The following is a 21543-nucleotide window of genomic DNA, read 5'->3' as shown; positions in this document are numbered from 1 at the left end:
CTAAGTTAGCATGCTCACTGTTCACAGAAATAGAGTACAGAAGAACACTGAATTCATTGTCATTGTAACAAACAAATTTGGATACTCGTTGACATTGTGACACACAAATTTGGACAGCAACAAAGAAGGCTCAAGTTTTTATTCTAACATTAATTTGTTTTTAAATGGTTTATTTTTATTGCATTTTATCTACTTTTATGCATTGACTTTCTGTCATATTAAATAAAAACTGTAATATTCTGCATTACACAATCTAGTTGTTGATTTTTTTCCACTTCACTCAACATTTTTTTAAATGTGCCAGAGGGGGTCAAGAGCACATCTTGCATCTCCCTCATAGTGCCCATTGCCTTATCTCAAAAATATCCCACTGGTGCTGGGCGAGTTCCATTGTGCTATATATTGCCACAAGCTATCTTTCTAGGCAGCCTTCACCTTCTGCTCCCCCAGAATTTAGTATCCGAAAAGATATTGGATATGGAGTGGGTGTGTTAATCTCACAAGTACCATATCATTCTCAAATCCTGACCAGGTATTAAGGTCAATTCACACATCTCCGGGGTGTGACAGCGCTGTCCATTTCCGCATCCATTCTTTCTGATGTGAATTTATCGTGTGTGTTCTCACAATTCAGTTTTGTGCAATTACGTCAGTAGTCAAATATTCCGTGATGAATTTTAGTGATGGTCTGTCAATGATAGCTGTAATCTTGGATGAAGAGTAAGAAAAGAAGAAACAGAAACAGTGGATTCATCCTATATGGAAACGCAGGGGTTTAGGAGAATTTTCTATGCTATATAAGGGCTTGATGGACGTTGAAATAACATTTCGTGGATATTTCAGAATGAGTAGAGATACATTCAGTTTGCTGTTCAAGAAGGTTGAACATTTAATAACAAAAAAGGACATTTTTTGGAGACCTGCAATTACACTGAAGGAAATACTAATATGTCAAGTTCTCAGAATGTCAATTTTATAATATTATTAATATATTTTTATTACTATGATATTATTATATTATACAGGTCCAAAGGATTGTTTATAATGATATTAACATCATTAAATTTGGATCAGTTATCACATACACAGTTTTTCTTAATCTGATAAGTAATGAAAAGTTACAGTTACCTTCATCTTCCATTTTCTGTCGTATTTCATCCCATACACACTTCTTCAAGCCACTGTCCATGTATTTCAGATCAGCTAAATTATATTAAAAAAGAGGGTGGCTTAACTAATTCATCAGCAGTTCGTCCTTCATTTCGGAAGGTAAGTATTGGTTCAAACTTACACAGATAACCACAGCACTCCAAGGTCATTGAGAAGGGGGAAAGTGGGAAGAGAGAAATCATTTCCGTGAAAACAAGAAAATACTGTTGGCGACCAAATGTGTTTTGCCGGCACAGATCACAGAGAAGCACTGAAGCTCATGGTGAATGCCATCGACGGAAGTGTCGGAATTCATCACATCATTTACAAGGCAACAATATTTTATTTTCATGGAAGGTGCAGTCACGTCATGGATGTTGCTGTCACGTCCTGGAGGTGTGTGTGTGAATCGACCTTTACTCTGTGTCTCGGAGAGCTTGAGACTCAACATGAACACAATCTAACCCTGGGCGTATAAAGTTACTAATGTTACTTATTCATTCATGTCAATAGCATCATACATGTCCGGCCTCGCGGTGTAGGGGGCAACGCGTCCGCCTGTCACTCGGTGGCTCCAGGTTCAATTACCGGCCGGGTCAGAGGTTTTTAATTGTAAATGTTTAATATCCCTGGCGTGGGGACTGGGGGTGTTTGTATCGTCCTTAAGGTTCCTTTTCTCACATTCAACACTCTACACTTCCACAATTCCAGTTACACGCAGGTTCATATCATATGATGCAAGTAGTGGCAAAAGATCTCTAGAGATTGACGCCACGAACAAATATATCATTTAAGAAAAAGCATCATACATTAAAAAGTTACAACAAAAAATACATATTAACTATACATCAGCCCAAAATGTAGGACCTCGGTGCTGCCTAGTGCCAGATCAAGCAAGGCATGAGTACAGAGATAAAGGGCATTTCATCAGGTGCCATGTTGTGTGGTTTTGACCGCAGTTGCACGAGGTGTGTCCTCGCAAGAATCCCCATACACAGAAGGAGCCTCCAAGAAGTTTGGACAGATGTGCTGCGGGACTGTGATACACCAGCTAATCTTTCCACTCCAATAGCACTATACAACTAACTAACTAACTTTAGTGAAAACCTTATGCCGCACTGCACTACACGATATTAAACTACTCTTTACAAGATTACAAGAACACTAGCCTTTATTAGCTTCATGGAAATGGCATTCATTAACAGTCACGACTGAGCCACTCGGGAGGAAATGTTAATTAAATAATAATCTTTAGTTACTGTGTGAAGACATTTTAATTTGATGCATTTAGGCTGCCCGCATGTCAGGTGAATTAATTATTTTAACCATGATAGTTAATAATCTGGTCCATATTGACTCAAAATTAATTACACATTTATTTACAGTGGAACCTTGATTCTCCATTTTTGGAGGGACCACGGAAAAAAAAAAGTACAACATAGGGAACCGGAAAATCTGAGAATGAATGAAAAACATCCAACAATTTGGCTAAAGATCAACAAAAATGAAATATGTATAGTTATAATATTACAATCACTCTTAAACCAAACCAAACCAAACTACAGCCCGATTGGGCCTTTGCCTGTCAAGCGACCGCTGCTCAGCCTGAAGGCCTGCAGATTAAGAGGTGATGCATTATTCCTGCCTCTCTAGACCGGGGTCGCCATCTCACCATTAGATAGCTCCTCAATTAAAGGTAATCGCGTAGACTGAGTGGACCTGGAACCAGCCCTTATATACAGGTAAAAATGCCCTATCTGGCCGGGAATCAAACCTGGACCCTCCGGGTGAGAGACAGGCAAGTTAGACCGCAGGACTGGCTTCAAACATTAATTACCGGTACGCAAGTTAAATATCTCGATACTTTATATTCAGGTTTATCATGAAAACTTCGCGTCAGTTTCCCATGAAAACTTCTTTCAGTTCAGCAACTTTGATCAGCCAAACTCTTTGAAAAATCTAATAATGCCAAGCCAAACAACAATCGACCACAAGTAGTTTTTAATTTTCTAATTTAATGAAGCACATTAGATACAAAAGTGCCCAACATGATGGCAAAATCCTTATTTTCTTACCCACTGCAGAATAAGCGAATTATCAGGTGCAGTGCAAAACCTGAATTCTGACTTGAAACAACTAAACGAATATGCACGATGTCGTAGGACAGGTATCCTAATTATGATAAAACCTTCAATATTCGTATTTTGAAGGTTTATATTGAGCCGAAAGTATTACGTTATTATATTTATGTTTCGTGGCCATGGACGTATAATGTGCGTATGCTTATCCTGGTTAACATAGCAACGGACGTACGGACACACAGACTTCCAATATGGCGTCAAGGAACAGCACCATTAGGTCTCTGATGTGAAACATGTATATATTCTATGTAGATTGTTTTAGAGAGCGATTGTTTTCTCTCGGGGGATTGTTTTCTTCTTCTGGCAGGAAAGAAATAAAGTTAGCACTGTGGTGTTTAAAAAGAGAGATTGACGAGACTAGGATAAGTTTCGTAGTGATAATAAAGTTGTTTAGAAATACGTAAACGTGTTCTCGTGTGATATTTTTATTTCGTAAAATAAAAAATTGCATATAGAGAACGATAACGATCGGAGGGATTTCTCATAAACCCATCAAAAACACAGGCAATCATTGTTGGTTCTCGGAAGCTGCTACGCATCATCAACAATGCACATATTCCACCTCTGCTAATAAATGAAGTCATTCCTTACAGTGCAACAGTGAGAAACCTTGGCGAGACTATGACTGAAACTAAATTTGACGGAACGTACCAAAAATGAATGTCGGAAGGTTTTTTGGTTCACTTCATCCATTGAAAAAAACAAAGACGTCCTAACACAGGACATACGACAATGGCTAGTCCAGACTTAATTCTACCTATCCTCGACTATTGTGACGTAGTCCTTGTTGACACAACTAAGGAACATACAATGAAACTGCAGTGAGGTGTGAACTCTTGCCTCAGATTCATTTTCAGCTTGAGCAATGATGTGGATATAACTCCTTACTATCAAGAACTTCACTTGCTAACACCTGACAAAACACATAAATATCAGATACTTGTATTAATACATAAACTCGTACATAGCAACTCGCCTCAGTACATTTCCTCTAAATTTCTCTTTCATTTCATAACCGTAACATTCGAGCTGGCTCTTTACAATTCCTCTTCAACATTCATCTATGTATAACAATTCCTTTACTGTAATTGGTTCCAGATTTTGGAATTCCTTTCCAGTCAGTGTCATAGACAATGATTCACTAACTAAATTCAAGAGATCTTGCCAAGATCACTTGTTGAAAGCTACTGACTGTTGTCTGCACTGAACAGCTGATGTGTGCGTGGCGATGGACTGTGAGGGGTTCTGTTGTATATGTAGACCTAGTTGATATGATATAGATGTTGATTCCCATAGGAAATCTGAAATATTTGTCCCGAATGAGTAAATTTATATTTATATTGACCTAGTGTATAGTTGTGTAATATATTCCTATACTGTAGAGAGAGAGAGAGAGAGAGTGTGTTGTTGTGTTTGTTTTTTTGTTTTGTTTTGTTTTGTTTTGTTTTGTGGTTTTTTTAATATTAGTTAATGGTTATTGGGAAAGGAAAGAGTTGTCAAGTGTTAAAAGCTGAACTTATTCTTTGAAGACTTTGTTGTATAAGGTTTGATTTTGGTACTCCAATGTGGGCGTAAATGTGTAAATAAGTTGGTTAATGTGTAGTATACCATCTTCTTTTATGCATATGAGAGTGCTAGTATAATGAAACTGCTAAATTATAGTTTAATATATATGAAAATAAGTGGTATAAATTTGTTTAAGTGTAAGAGAGAGCCAGGCGCCCTAAGTTTGCTACTTGAAAGCAGCCAAATAAATAAATAAATAAATTTGCTTTTTTATTATTATTACACCTTTGCTTAAGTAATGTTAATAACATTCCATTTTCTTTACTCAGCTCCTGGTGTTGGTGTACCACCCAGGTTAAACAAGGATGGAGGAGGTGTGATGGAAGAATCCAGCCAAAGCAAGCATAGCAAATCTGTCACTGACCAAGCTCTGAGGTAAAGTCAACGAAACAACAAACCTTCTGTTTAAATTATTTTATGCCCAGACACTATCTGATCAGAAGTATCCAGACACCCCTCTGTAGTCATAAATTAGAGCCAGGATGTCACTACTACCACCGCTGCTGTCATAAAAGGCAGCGAAGAGCTCTTGTGTTTTTCAGTGCAATGAGATAACTGCAGAATGGGTAGAGTAAGGGAGCTTAATTGATTTCAAATGTGGAATGGCTTTTTGGCACCCCATCAGTAAACAATCATTTGGGACAATTTCTGCGCTTCTCAAGTTGCCGAAGTCGACTGTCCGGGACGTGATTGTGAAGTGGAAAAGGACACAGTTATAACAAAACCACAGCTGAGTAGGTCATATGTCGACCAACGGGGACCATCAAGCATTGAAATTGTTACGGGAAAATTGCAAAACATGGCCGTGTGCCACAACGTATAAGGACTGAGATTCAAGGCTCAGCCATGTACCCATTAACCACACATTTTCCCAGTTAGTAGTAAGTGCAAAATTAACATTTAAATTCTGTAAAACAGTTTATTTAATAATAAACGTATTGTCAGCTTAATTGCATCATTTACATTGGAGTGTCTTGTGCAAGCGGTGCCTGGATTAGCGTGGAATGGCATTCAAGCAAGCACTCAATTCCACATGTCACAAACCCGTATGGCACCCCACAGCAACCAATTGGTAAGCCCCGGTGTTTCACGATTATCAACAAGCCGTAGAAAATTAGGGCCCGGTTTCATCAACACATGTTAGTACATAACAAGGTGTTAAAACATTTTAACATCCGATTAAAGAAAATTTGCGTTTCATCAACAACTGTTAACATTAACAAATGTTAAACTGCGTATTAAAGTTAACATCAGCCATTTCCAATGTTAAATGGCTAACATTAGCATTTAGCAACCTGTTCCAAAATGGCTGCTGTGAATCTCGCTTTCGAGGCGGAATAGGGATGTAGGCAGAGAAAGTTCGCGCCAGATAGCGCTCGTGTACTACTGGGTAAGCGCAAGGCGATCGTCTTATGTTTCTCCCAGTCAGCTGCGAGAAATATACAGATTGTGACCGAGTTTCCTAAGCTAAAGCCTACTATATATTCTCTAATTTTACTCCAAGACTATATTAATTATTTGTACAGGTATATCCCCTAGTATATTATGGACGATTTTCAGCGTTTAAGCGTTAAACAGCTGCAAAATGAGCTACGGACCAGAGGCGCTAAAACTAGCGGGAGGAAGGAAGAATTAGTACAGCGGTAATTACAAAATTCTAACACGCTTTATTATCTAAATAATAAATTGGAGTCAACATGCCTTTTCCTAAAGAATACAATTACTTGATTATTGTACATTGAGAAATATATAAATATACCTCCACAAGACTTAAATCATAAATAGAGATTTAAATACGCATTTACTCTACTTGCTTATAGTCTTCAATTCACGTATTTTTTTAGGTTGATGGCTTACATGAAACTGCAGATACAGCCTTGTCCACCACCAAAGGCATGTGAATTTCTTCAGTTTCCTAGTACCGGTTCCTTTGAAGAATTGACTATCAGCCATAAGGTGAAGATCACCATCACAAATGTGCATTTGATGGATTATTTTGTATGTAGAAAATCGGAAATAGATGGAGCACCTGTTTCCAACTACAAATCATTGTGTGATGCTGGATACAGACTTTTCAGTGAAAAGTTTGTTTTGTTTATAAAATGCTTTTTTCAATCGGATGAAATTCTAATATGCAGTGCTGTGAAATCCGAGTACACAAAACATAAGAGCTATAATGTGAAGCTTATTTTAGGAGTACCTGGTGACATTATAGGAGCGGAATGTGAATGTGTTGCTGGAGCAGGCCCCAAGGCATGTTGTAAGCATATTGCTGCTGTAAGCTATGCATTAGAGCACTTCTCCAAGACTGGTAATGTTCAGTGTTCAGAAACATGCACCCAAAATTTACAAACTTTTCACCATCCCCCATCCAAACGGTTGAGGCCAGTTAGCCCTATGAAAGTGGAATGTTTGCCCTTGGAACAAGTTTTCCAGGAACCCTGCCATGATGTTAGGCCATTGTCAGGAGTTAATCAGCCTGGATATCAGCAATATGTTGAAGGTATTGTGAAAAGTTCCCAACATAAGCTTGCTTTTTCTTTTGCTCTAAAAAAAGAACAGGCCAGCTGCTTTGATGTCATTCATGACCACCATTATGGTGTGGATCCATGTGCGACACAAGCTGAAAATCTTGTAAGAGTCAATGATGAGGAAAGGAAGAAAATTGAGGAAAATACTAAACAACAATCCCAGCAAAGTCTATGGTTCAAAGAGAGGAAATATTGTTTGGCAGAAAGTAATTTTGGGAAAATCTGTCACTCAAAAACACCTAAAGCCCTAGCAAAATCCTTATTCAAGGGAAGTTTGTTTTGCTCCAGTGATACGAAATGGGGACTTCAAATGGAAGACTCAGCAAGGGACAGATATTCTCAGCTAACAGGCCATGTAGTCCAAAAGTGTGGCCTCATTATTCATCCTATCAGACATTATCTGGCAGCATCTTGTGATGGATTAATTGGACAGGATAGAGTCTTGGAACTTAAAGGGTTGCCAAGTAATAAAACTGAAGCTATTTCAATCAAATGTGTTCCATACTTGGGTGAGAGCAGTGGTGCAGTGATACTCAAGAAAAATCACAACCATTACTTCCAAGTGCAAGGCCAGCTGTTTGTTACAGGCAGACATTATTGTAGCTTTGTTGTGTACACTGCTGTTGACATGCTAGTGTTGGAAATAGAGAGAGATGACGAGAGAGATGACATTTTCATTCATGAAATGGTGGCAAAATTAGACAAGTTTTACCATGAATATTTTGTTCCAGTCATCCTAACCTGACATAATGGTTTTCCTGAAATTGCATAACATAAAGCATACAAATATTATCCTCCCTGAAAGACGAATTTTACTGACATGCAATTTTGACTGCAGTATTTTGTATGTTTTAGCAAGTCCTATAGCCCGTTCTATGTGTATTCTTTTAGAGGCTATCCTCCTTGTTTCAATGTTTTCTGATGGAGTAAACTGCCTTTTGCCTTTCAGAAATGGTGGGATATTTAATGTTACACCTTTAGTGCATAACAGATCCTGAATATTGAACCCCCTATCTGCCATAACTGAATCTCCTTCTTCCAAGAGATCCAACATTCCTGATCTGATAAATAACTGCCTATCTGATATTGCCCCACCATATGCATCAGATATGAAACTTATGAAACCAGATGGATTTATACCTATTAATACCTTTGTTGTGTTTGCATTTTTGTATGTAGAAAATGTAGCTTGCTGTGCTGTAGGGTTCTTAGGTTTTGCTATTGTAATCTCAGTTGCATCAATTATTACTCTAGTCGAGGGGTATTTCTGTCTAAAAGCAAGGGGGCTGTTTTCAAGGACAGTTTCTCTATCAGGCCATATGTTCAACTCTTTTTTAAATTGGCAGTACATGAAATTAATCCAAACATTAAATATTCTTCCAACAGTAGTTTTATGGATTCCAAAGTTAAGGCCTAGTTCCTGGTCAGATTTGTTGGTCCTTAGCTTCATAACTGTCAATAAGAAACACAGTTTGGGTTCAAGGGGGAATATCTGTAAATTGTATCTGTTTTCTCCCAAAACAGCAAACACCAAATTAAAATGTTGGACGTCTGCAAACCCTGTATAAAGCAATACGGCATCAGGATTATTCATTATTTGCTCAACAACCAAATTACCTTTAGTATTTGTCTGAGTACTGACGTCTATGAAAATGGGAGTCACAGATGTTACATTCACTTCTTCGGGTATATTCACGATTTCTTCCCGTACTTCAGTGGGGATGATTTCTGAAGATTCCAATATTGTAAGCTTATCGTGGTAATCCGGCGATTTTCTGGTGTATGGCCTCTTCCTTCTTTTTGTTGTGTTCGTGGTCCATGGAAAAAGCGATGGAACAGCGCCCGGTTTTAATCTTGCTCTCTCACCTTTAAATAGAAACACATAAATTCTGTGGTTGTTATCGAAATGCCTAATCACTTTATAGGTAGAAAATACGAATTATTTCCATTCGTAAGTCGCACTTACCCGACAAAGTTTTCGTGAAGTCTCCGGGTTGAAAATGATGGGAACACACTTTAATATTTTCGGTCAGATTCTTCTCACTGAAATGTTTCCTTCTAACAGTATGTAACCATTTCTTCCTCATTTCTTTATTTTGTGGAAACTGATGAAACGAAAACGAGCTTCCCTGATTTTTACAAAGAGGAACACTGCAATAGCTCGGCATAGTCACGAAAATAACAATTTAAACAACTTAAATTCGTGGTTATTAGCGGCATGAGTACACAGGAGACAAATGAAGAGCGCCTTCCGCTTACCCGGTACAACAGCACTGCGCTCTATCGGTGCTAGTTCTATACATCCCTATTGCTCTATTTAGATCTTTTACAAAACAATCCTGATCGAAGAAGAGTTCAGCGACGTAATGACTTTGAAAATTTGACGGATGCGGAATTTCTTCATAGATACAAGTTATCGAAAATGGTCGTTGCTAAGGTTGTTAACGAAATTCAAGTGAGGTTGGAATATCCTATGAAGAGAAACTTACCCCTTTCTCCAATGTTGCAGGTACTGATAATATTACGATTTTTAGCTACTGGTTATTTTTTATTTATAACATGTATTTGTACTTGGAACTAGTTTCAACGCTGATTTGCGTCATCATCAGCCAAAGTGTGGGAATAGGCAAGCATGTAGGCATTTATATTACACAAGGCGTTACATTAAACAATACACATCTTACAAGATCAAAACAGGGACGAGTATAGAAACAAATGAATCGTTGAGAAAACAAAAGTTATACATATTAAAAACAACCTTAACCACACATCCTGCAGTGCGAAAGCGTTCTTCTTGAATGATTCCTGAATACAAAACACACGTGCACACATTTCTGAAGAGCCAGCAGGTAGGACAAAGCAAAGTGAAACCTTAAGAGTTCTCATTTTTCTATGTTCTGACTAACCAATGAAGTCTCCCTTGAGTTCCTGATAAACATACACAACAGGAAATTCTCCTTCACTCTCAACAATAGCTATAAAGACCAACGGTAAATTTAATTTTAAATATTGTGCAGAGACGTGAAAGCATGATCTTGAATATAATATAACTCCTTCATTTAACCCAATTTTTTACACAAGGTGTTACATTAAACAATACACATCTTACGAGGAGATAAAAACAGGGACGAATGTAGAAACAAATGCATCGTTGAGAAAGCAAAATTATACATATTAAAAATAAGCTTAACCGCACAATTTGCAGTGCGAAAATATTTGCCTTGAATGATTCCTGAATACAAAACGCACGTGCACACACTTCTAAAGAGCCAGCAGGCGGGGAAAAAGTAAGGGGAAATCTTAAGAGTTCTTCTGAGAAGAGTTCATCATTCTTTCTATGATCTGACTAACTAATGAAGTCTCCCTTGAGTTCCTGATAAACATACACAACAGGAAATTAAACAATACACATCTTACAAGGAGATGAAAACAGGGAAAGTTATACATATTAAAAATAACCTTAACCACACATCTTGTAGTACGAAAATATTCGTCTTGAATGATTCCTGAATACAAAACACACGCGCACACATTTCTGAAGAGCCAGCAGGCAGGAAAAAGTAAAGTGAAACCTTAAGAGTTCTTCTGAGAAGAGTTCATCATTTTTTCTATGTTCCGACTAACTAATGAAGTCTCCCTTGAGTTCCTGATAAACATACACAACAGGAAATTCTCCTTCACTCTCAACAATAGCTATAAAGACCAACGGTAAATTTAATTTTAAATATTGTGCAGAGACGTGAAAGCATGATCTTGAATATAATATAACTCCTTCATTTAACCCAATTTTTTACACAAGGTGTTACATTAAACAATCATCCTCCAAACTCTCAACAACGTATTCCTTAATACCTATTTTATATTCTTGTCGAGCTGAATACCGGACCTGTGAAGATTACAAGATTATTTTGTGCATCTACAGAATGGTGTGTTAATGAAGCTATGTAATATAGAGAGACACTTTTTAAGGTGGTTAAATGAAGAAGTTATATCATGTTCAAGATCATGCTTTCACATCTCTGCACAGTATTTAAAATACAATTTACCGTTGGTCTTTTATAGCTATTGTTGAGAGTGAAGGAGAATTTCCTGTTGTGTATGTTTATCAGGAACTCAAGGAAGACTTCACTAGTTAGTCGGAACATAGAAAGAATGATGAACTCTTCTCAGAAGAACTCTTAAGGTTTCACCTTACTTTTTCCTGCCTGCTGAATCTTTAGAAATGTGTGCGCGTGCGTCTTGTATTCAGGAATCACTCAAGGCAAATATTTTCGCACTGCAAGTTGTGTGGTTAAGCTTATTTTTAATATGTATAAATTTTGCTTTCTCAACGATGCATTTGTTTCTACATTCGTCCCTGTTTTTATCTCCTCATAAGATGTGTATTGTTTAATGTAACACCTTGTGTAAAAAATTGGGTTAAATGAAGGAGTTATATTATATTCAAGATCATGCTTTCACGTCTCTGCACAATATGTAAAATTAAATTTACCGTTGGTCTTTATAGCTATTGTTGAGAGTGAAGGAGAATTTCCTGTTGTGTATGTTTATCAGGAACTCAAGGGAGACTTCATTAGTTAGTCGGAACATAGAAAAAATGATGAACTCTTCTCAGAAGAACTCTTAAGGTTTCACTTTACTTTTTCCTGCCTGCTGGCTCTTCAGAAACGTGTGCGCGTGTGTTTTGTATTCAGGAATCATTCAAGACGAATATTTTCGCACTACAAGATGTGTGGTTAAGGTTATTTTTAATATGTATAATTTTCCCTGTTTTCATCTCCTTGTAAGATGTGTATTGTTTTATTTCCTGTTGTGTATGTTTATCAGGAACTCAAGGGAGACTTCATTAGTTAGTCAGATCATAGAAAGAATGATGAACTCTTCTCAGAAGAACTCTTAAGGTTTCACCTTACTTTTTCCCCGCCTGCTGGCTCTTTAGAAGTGTGTGCGCGTGCGTTTTGTATTCAGGAATCATTCAAGGCAAATATTTTCGCACTGCAAATTGTGTGGTTAAGCTTATTTTTAATATGTATAACTTTGCTTTCTCAACGATGCATGTGTTTCTAATTTCGTCCCTGTTTTTGTCTCCTCGTAAGATGTGTATTGTTTAAAGTAACACCTTGTGTAAAAAACTGGGTTATATGAAGGAGTTATATCATGTTCAAAATCATGCTTTCACGTCTCTGCACAATATTTAAAATGAAATTTTACCGTTGGTCTTTATGGCTATTGTTGAGAGTGAAGGAGAGTTTCCTGTTTTGTGTGTTGGTCAGGAACTCAAGGGAGACTTCATTGGTTAGTCAGAACATAGAAAAATGAGAACTCTTAAGGTTTCACTTTGCTTTGTCCTGCCTGCTGGCTCTTCAGAAATGTGTGCACATGTGTTTTGTATTCAGGAATCATTCAAGAAGAACGCTTTCGCACTGCAGGATGTGTGGTTAAGGTTGTTTTTAATATGTATAACTTTTGTTTTCTCAACGATTCATTTATTTCTATACTCGTCCCTGTTTTGATCTTGTAAGATGTGTATTGTTTAATGTAACGCCTTGTGTAATATAAATGCCTACATGCTTGCCTATTCCCACATTTTGGCTGATGATGACGCAAATCAGCGTTGAAACTAGTTCCAAGTACAAATACATGTTATAAATAAACTATAACATTTTTGTATTGAAAAGGTGGACCGTTTTAAGTTTTCCTATCATCCTTTCTCAGTTCAATACGGACAAAAATGAAATTCCTAGGTTTAAACTGGTTATTTTCACATAATGGTAGGAGACAATGCTGGAATTTCTAAAGCCACTGTTAGTAGACTTGTTTGTCGAGTGTCTGCAGCAATAGCATCCATGAGAAGGAGGTATATAACATTCCCTTCAGTAAAAGAGCGTCAGCAAATTATCCGCGACTTCTATGAAATAATGTTGTTTATAAGTTTCATTTCCGTATTGATAGATATTACTTTACAAAAAACAATATAAATATGAGTCTCCACCTTATCAATACAAAATTAATTTACATTAAGCTGGTAAATATAGTCAAGACTAGTTTCGACCCCTAGGGGGTCATCTTCAGTTGACATGCATTAAAAATGTATTTTTTAACAAAAACATCACATGTAGTGGTAAAAGCTTAAATTAATTTGAACCGATCATAAATGTTGGTATGTCTGGTACATTTGGGCTATTGTATATGTCAATTTTTAGTTTTTAGCACACAGTATGAAGGTAATTGATTAACTAGTGTGCATCATCCATAAAGTCACATGTTATTTTTTATGCTACTACCATCCAATTTTTGGGTTATACAATGTGGAATATACATACATTTGTGCAAATCAACAGTGACAAGTTTAACAATATACATTTAAAGTTGGTTCATAAATTACACAAATTGGCTATTGATTAGTCATATGAAAAATGTAGGACATTGGTTTGAACACTTTTGACTGAAATATCAATGTAACACCTTACTGGCATATATCTTAGATGCTAAAATCAGTTTATAAAGCCTGTTATTCTTGATTGAGTCTTGGAATAGGGTTAAATTTTTTTTAAAATAAAAACTATTTGCTTAGTATAGGCATTAAATAATGCTGTTAAAATAGACATATAACTAAAACAGTGGTATATGCCATATATGCCTGGTTAAAAACACATTGCATTAATGTTATTGATATGTGGAGCTACATGTACATTGTTTTGGAATAAATGGGGTTGACGAATTTTACACAACAGTCTTAGATATAGTGTTCCGATAAAATGGGTCCATAAAAATATTTATATGTAAAAACGGTTGGGTAAGTATTTGAATAATCCGTTTGCAGATCAGGTAATACTTAGTTATATATCTGGAGATATTTTAGGCAGCTACTAATGTTGGAGTTATTAGAAATCTTGAATATGTTAATGGAGCATGTTTTCCCTCCGTATGTCGTGATGTTTTAAGTTGGTTGACATTTGTCAGAACGTGTTGAAATTATGCTTCTTGATGCACGTTGATTTTATCATGGAAGCGTATATGTTGTAAAAACAAGGTACAGTATCTGGAAATAGAAATAATAAGTGTGATAATGGTGTGGTATGAAAGTGTAATAATAAATCGTATGTCGTTTTACTTACGTAAGGTGTTGGAACCGTGCATTCTTTGTAGCTGCCTGTTGGGATCTGATACGTGTTGCTCTGAGATTGTAGTTAGCGGCGGTAGAGGGGAGGTTTGGGGGGATGGGTGGAGTGTTAGTAATGGGAGTGGGGTTGGAGGGGAGGAAGTCTTGGGGCGGTTGATTTGAACGTATAGATTTTTGTTTACTTATTCTTTTGATGTAGAAATCTTTTAACAAGGGAAATACAGCATGAAAAAGAATATTGTTTCTGTCTATACTTTCATTTAAGTTGGAGTTCGGATTGACGTATTTGTCTAAATTTATGTAAAATTCTTCTATTATGCTGAGCAAGGGACTTTTTGGATTCATATTGAGGATTTGCATGTCGTTCTTAATGTCCGTAAAATTATGTTTTTGATCGTCAATGTGCTGACCCATAGCTGAGAAATGTCTGTGTTTGACGGCGTTGACATGTTCATTATAACGTATTAAAAAACTTCTACCAGTGAGCCCTACATAGCTGGCTCGGCAGTCGTTGCATTTGAGGCGATAGACTCCTGAGTGATTGTATTTATTTATGTTATTAACTGATTTGGAATTGTATAGTATGTTGGTGTTATTGCGTGCAGTTTTGTATGCTATTTTTAGGCCTTGTTTTTTGAAGATATTTGTTATGGGATGTATATGGTTATTGTTGTAAGTAAATAGTGCATATTCTTTTTTATTTTTGGTGATTCTGGTTAGCTTGGTTTTAGGTTGGTTTTTGACTTTGTTGATGATCCGGTTTATCATTTCTCTTTTATATCCGTTTTGTTTTGCTATTTCATGGATTGTGTTTAATTCTTTATTTAGATTTTCCTTTGAAAGTGGAATGTTGTATGCTCTGTGAATCATACTATAGTATGCAGCTCTCTTATGAGCATGTGGGTGGGTGGAGTCTATCTTTATTGTATTTGATGTATGGGTAGGTTTTCTATATATGTTGTATGTTAGGTGGTTGTTATGTCTAGTTATGGATATATCTAAATAGTTTATGGTGTTGTTATATTCAGTGTCCATGGTAAATTTAATATGGGGATCTATTCTATTTAGTTGTTCTAAGATTATTTTTTCATTAGTATGTCTATTGTCCATGATTATAAATGCATCATCGACAAACCTGCACCAATAGATGATATTTTCTATTTTTTTAATTTCTTGGTGTTCTAAGTAATCCATATATATATCAGCTATTATACTTGATATTGGTGATCCCATGGGTAATCCTTTCTGTTGATATATGGTGTCATGGAACTTGAAATAATTGTTATTGATAGCGAATTGTAGAAGTTTTATAAATTCATCTATTTCCAATTTGCTTAGCTTACTGTGGTTATAAAGATTGGATTCTATGATAGTGATAGTTTTTTGTGTGGGTATATTAGGATACATGTTTGTTATATCATATGTTGCTAGCTTGTAGAAATGTTCTATTCTTATATTCTTAGTAATATTGCAAAAATCTATTGAGTTTTTTATGGTTTTATTTGCTTGAAAGACATAATGTTTTTTGAGGAATTTTTGTATGTATTTGGATAATTTATAAATAGGGCTTGGCCTGTAGTTTATTATGGGTCTCATAGGAATGTTGTCTTTATGGATTTTAGGGTAAATTTATTGTGTAAAATTCGTCAACCCCATTTATTCCAAAACAATGTACATGTAGCTCCACATATCAATAACATTAATGGAATGTGTTTTTAACCAGGCATATATGGCATATACCACTGTTTTAGTTATATGTCTATTTTAACAGCATTATTTAATGCCTATACTAAGCAAATAGTTTTTATTTTAAAAAATTTTAACCCTATTCCAAGACTCAATCAAGAATAACAGGCTTTATAAACTGATTTTAGCATCTAAGATATATGCCAGTAAGGTGTTACATTGATATTTCAGTCAAAAGTGTTCAAACCAATGTCCTACATTTTTCATATGACTAATCAATAGCCAATTTGTGTAATTTATGAACCAACTTTAAATGTATATTGTTAAACTTGTCACTGTTGATTTGCACAAATGTATGTATATTCCACATTGTATAACCCAAAAATTGGATGGTAGTAGCATAAAAAATAACATGTGACTTTATGGATGATGCACACTAGTTAATCAATTACCTTCATACTGTGTGCTAAAAACTAAAAATTGACACATACAATAGCCCAAATGTACCAGACATACCAACATTTATGATCGGTTCAAATTAATTTAAGCTTTTACCACTACATGTGATGTTTTTGTTAAAAAATACATTTTTAATGCATGTCAACTGAAGATGACCCCCTAGGGGTCGAAACTAGTCCTGACTATATTTACCAGCTTAATGTAAATTAATTTTGTATTGATAAGGTGGAGACTCATATTTATATTGTTTTTTGTAAAGTTCTATGAAATAAGCCGTTTTCCTGGTGTTTGTTCTAGGTGCAATAGATTGCACATGTGTAAGAATCCAATCACCTGGAGGCAATTGGGCCGAAATATATTATGATCGGAAGGATATTTCTCTTTTAATGTTAATGTTCAGGTGATCAATGAGCCTAACCTCCAAATCAGGGATATACTTGCTAGGTGGTCTGGTTCCGCAAACAACAATACAAAATAACTCCCATATCGGAGCACAGTTTGAAGTGGGGCAATTAACAACGTGATTTTGTTAGGTGACAGCGGATACCCACTAAAAAAGTATCTGTTAACCCCATTGAAACCCTTGCGGACTTTTCCCACGCCTCGTCCTTTTCTTTTATCGTCAAGCCATCTGTGCGCTTGTACTCAATAACATATATATTTACTAATTAATTCAATTAACAACTCTTTTTCGAAGAAGGAAAAATTAGAACTACGATTCAGTTTCACTTCACGCGCCATATTTTACAGCTGTACTCAAACAAAAGCGCATCGGACTGTGCTGTAAAACAGCATGTTCGTACCACGGCCTCCTTGATTCGCACCAGTTCGCAATATTGGGAGAGTTAACAGTCGATTAGTTAACATTTCACAAGAAAAGATAGGTGAAACGCAAGAAACCTAACAAGATGTTCAATTTTTAAATCCGTATTAACTAACTACCAGTTAGTATATATTTAACATGTGTTGATGAAACCGGGCCTAGAAGTTCAAAATACTTTGCGTTGTTTGTTGATAGTAACACTAAAATAGTTCAACTTTGCAGTAAATTTTTACCTTACTGATACTGTATTTACTCATGTATTAGACCCCTCATGTATTTGATACCCCCTGGCTTTTCGAGACAAAGAAAATGAAAAAGAAAATCTTGCATGCAAGACCCCCCAATGTAATTCATCAGAGAAGAACAACGATACTGCTTCGAAGCTGGTACAAGCCTTACCGAAGCTCCGATAACATTACACAAATTTGTGAATACTTTTGTCCATACGACCCGCGAAATGAAAACATGTGTCAGAGTCATGCGGTACATCGGTCTTTCATAGTTAAGAAATATCCACCTCCGTAGCGTAGGCCTCCTGCAACTCTGTTGACGTTGCACAGAAAGTTGAATAGTTGAAAAAGCGATGTGGACAGGTTGGCTGCGATCGCTGCGACATCTTACGGTTAACTTTTTTATCTTCTGCTGTGCAGTGGCAGTAAGGGACGTGTCTTTGAACAGCTATTTTCTAGCTGTGTACTTATATAACCCACTGCAATAAAGACTTGTAATGACATATTTCCTTACTTGATACAAAATTGGTCTAAATTATATACGGTAATCAAATTTTACAAAAATTATGTTCGGAACACTCGATTGTGCAAAATATACTGTTTATACCTTATTTTTCACAAGTGTGCATTTATATTGTGTGGGAAGGGGGAGAGGGGGGGGGGGGAGATTAGGATAAATGGGATATAACTAATGTTACTTTTTTTTACCAATGGGGTATTTAATATTCATTGAAATCGGCATACTGTACAGGAAAACGTCAATATAGGCTATATGTACAGTGTTTGTATTTAATAACATTCATGAAAATAAGAACAATGTACTAAAACACGTCCGTGTAAGCTAGATGTACAGTTTTTAATAATAATCATTCATTGAAATAAATAAATAAAAGGCGTGTGGCCTCCGGATAGGTCTTGTGCAGGTCTTTCGATTTGCGCATGATAGGTGACCTGTGCGTCTGTGAGAATAAAGCCCTACCTATCATGAATTTTAATACTCAAAACGGCACACAAACACAGAACACGAACCATCAGAATTAACAAATTAAGGTTAAACTCTCCAACCCGAGACCCCTTGGACCAAAGGTCAGCACGCTAATCATTTAACCATAGAGCCGAACATTCACTGAAATCAGCATACTGCACAGAAACACGTCAATTTATGCTAGATGTACAGTGTTTAATAACATTCATTCAAATAATCACACTGTGCAGAAAAATACATCCTGTGGTTGGGTGCGGTAGAATAACACCCACAGTATCCTCTGCCTGTCATAAGAGGCCACTAAAGGGGACACCATTGGCTCTTGACCTTGGAGTCTGTGTTGGCGACCACAGGCCTCTTAGCTGAAGAATCCTGACATTGCTTCCACTTGTGATAGACTACATTGACATTTTCCTGTACAGTGTGGTGGTTTGAATTAATGTGGTGATTTCAATTAATACCATATGTTGATTTCAATGAATGTTATTAAATTGACATTTTTCAGTACACTGTACTGATTTCATGTATATGTTATTTAATACCGTACATATAGCCTGCATTGACATTTCTCTGCACAGGTGGTGGTTGTGATTATTGTTTTAAGAGGAAGTACAACTAGGCAACTATCCTCTATTAACACCAATCAGAGAGAAAAATGGAAGGGATTTGACACATCAAAAAATGGAGGTATCGGCCAAAGAAAGGCGCGGGCCACAAAGGGCGTGAACATGAAAGACTCCCTAGACTTCGTGAACATAATGCAGTCCAGGTTGGAAAAGAACAAGAGTTGACCAAGGGAGGTCAGGTATGATAGAAGCCGAGCTCAGTAGCTGCAGTCGCTTAAGTGCTGCCAGTATCCAGTATTCAGGAAGTAGTGGATTCGAACCCATCTGTCAGCAGCCCTGAAGATGGTTTTCCGTTGTTTCCCATTTTCACACCAGAAAAATGCTGGGCCTGTACATGTCCACCCCTAGCCCCTTCCTAACTCATCGTCACCATTAAGACCTATCTGTGTCAGTGCGACGTACAGCAACTTGTAAAAAATAAAGAAGTACGATAGATGAATGTGTGAAACCCTGCATATGTGGGTGGAAGCAATGCTGGGATTCGGCTAAGGGGGCTGTGGTCGCAAACCCAGGTGCCCAAGTTAAAAGCCACTGGCACTTCTTTTGGTGGCCTCTTATGACAGGCTGAAGATAACGTGGGTGTTATTCTAATGCCCCCACCCACAAGAGGTGTTTTTCTGCACAGTGTGATTATTTGAATGAAGATTATTAAACACTGTACATCTGGCTTAAGTTGACGTGTTTCTGTGCAGTGTGTTGATATCAGCGAATGTCCGGCTCCATGGTTAAATGATTAGCGTGCTGGCCTTTGGTCCAAGGGGGTCATAGGTTCGATTCCCGGTCGGGTTGGGGATTTTAATCTTCATTGGGTAATTCGGATGGTTCGGGGTGTGGGCGTGTGTGCGTGCAGTCCTGAACATTAGAATTTATGATAGGTGAGGTTCCATTCTCCCAGGCGCGCAGGTCGCCTATCGGGCGTCAAATCGAAAGACCTGAACCAGACCTCTCCAGAGGCCACAGGCCATTCATTTATTTATTTATTTATTTATTTATTTATTTATTTATTTATTTATTTATTTATTTATTTATTTATTTATTTATTTATTTATTCTATTGAATGGTATTATTAAATACCGTACTGCACTTCTAGCTTATTGACGTTTTCCCGTACAGTATGCCGATTTCAATTAATGCTATTCAATCGTCTATTGGTAAAAAGAAAGTAACATTAGTTATATCCCATCTATCCTAATCTCCTCCCCTCACACAAAATATGTGCATTAATTAAAAATAAGGTATAAACAATATATCTTGTACAATCAAGTTTTCCGAAGACATTTTTTTAAAGATAAAAATTTCATTGTTCCGTATTGAAATTATTGATGTTAAAAATTAAATATTTGAAAAGAAGGTTCAACCTATTCAATACAATTTGATTACTGTACATAATTTAGACCAATTTTGTTATATAAAGCAAGGAAATACGTGAAACACTTCTTTATCATGGTAAATTTTATAAGTACAGGCTAGAAAATAGCTGTTCAATGACACGTCCCTTACCACCATTACACATCTGAAGATAAGAACGTTAACTGCAAGATGCCGCAGCAATCGCGGCCGTCCTCTCCACACCGCCTCGTGAATAGTTGTGTGTCCGACCCGCACACTGCAAGCACACATCAAGGTCACCACACACAGAATGTTAAGATAAGCTACGTTACGCCAAGCAATGCCACGCTATGTTGTGCTGTGTCATGAATAAAAAGCTAAGCTAAACTATGCCAGGCAGCCATTTAGAGATGATGGATTAATTGAAGAGAGGCCTTTTCTATTGGCTGCTGTCGTGGAAGATGAAGAAAGAGAAAGAAACAGAGAGAGGAGAAGATTGTGTATACGTGAAATTGGGAAGAGAATAATTATGGTGAATTCCATCAAGCATTACGTGGAAATGATAAGGAATTAAAAATTACTTTCGTCTAAATCAGGAACAGTTTCATGAACTTCTCTCTATTACTGAGGATGATGATATGAAAACTGAATATGAAGTACCCAAATTATAGACAGTAGTGTAAATGTGTTTTTTAAGAGTAATAAATGATACATACAATCCGTTTTCTAAGTATCATTTATTTCTTGCCAACAGTTGTCTTTCATTGTTATCTTCAATAATTTGACAAACAAGTATATTTTTGTATCTCTTCAATCAGTCTTTCTTCCTTTCATCTGCCCTCCATGATAATTAACAAATACAGAAACAATTAAGCAGTAAAATAGCTACTGTATT

General features: G+C 36.6%; 1 protein-coding gene across 7 annotated transcripts in view; it reads left to right on the top strand.

The window, feature by feature from the left end:
• The window catches only part of Isha (Insulator su(Hw) mRNA adaptor), a 402024-nt gene that overhangs the window by 311576 nt on the left and 68905 nt on the right, over positions 1-21543 (top strand). For all 7 annotated transcript variants that reach the window (XM_067156873.2, XM_067156871.2, XM_067156870.2 and 4 more), the window contains exon 16: positions 5126-5231. In XM_067156873.2, coding sequence (XP_067012974.2) covers positions 5126-5231 — 106 coding nt within the window. The remainder of the gene's footprint in view (positions 1-5125; positions 5232-21543) is intronic.

The sequence above is a fragment of the Anabrus simplex genome, chromosome 13 (assembly GCF_040414725.1).
Source record: "Anabrus simplex isolate iqAnaSimp1 chromosome 13, ASM4041472v1, whole genome shotgun sequence".
In the NCBI taxonomy this organism is placed as follows: Eukaryota; Metazoa; Arthropoda; class Insecta; order Orthoptera; family Tettigoniidae; genus Anabrus; species Anabrus simplex.
Note: the sequence above shows the minus strand (reverse complement) of the source record. Positions and strands in the feature narration are given on the sequence as shown.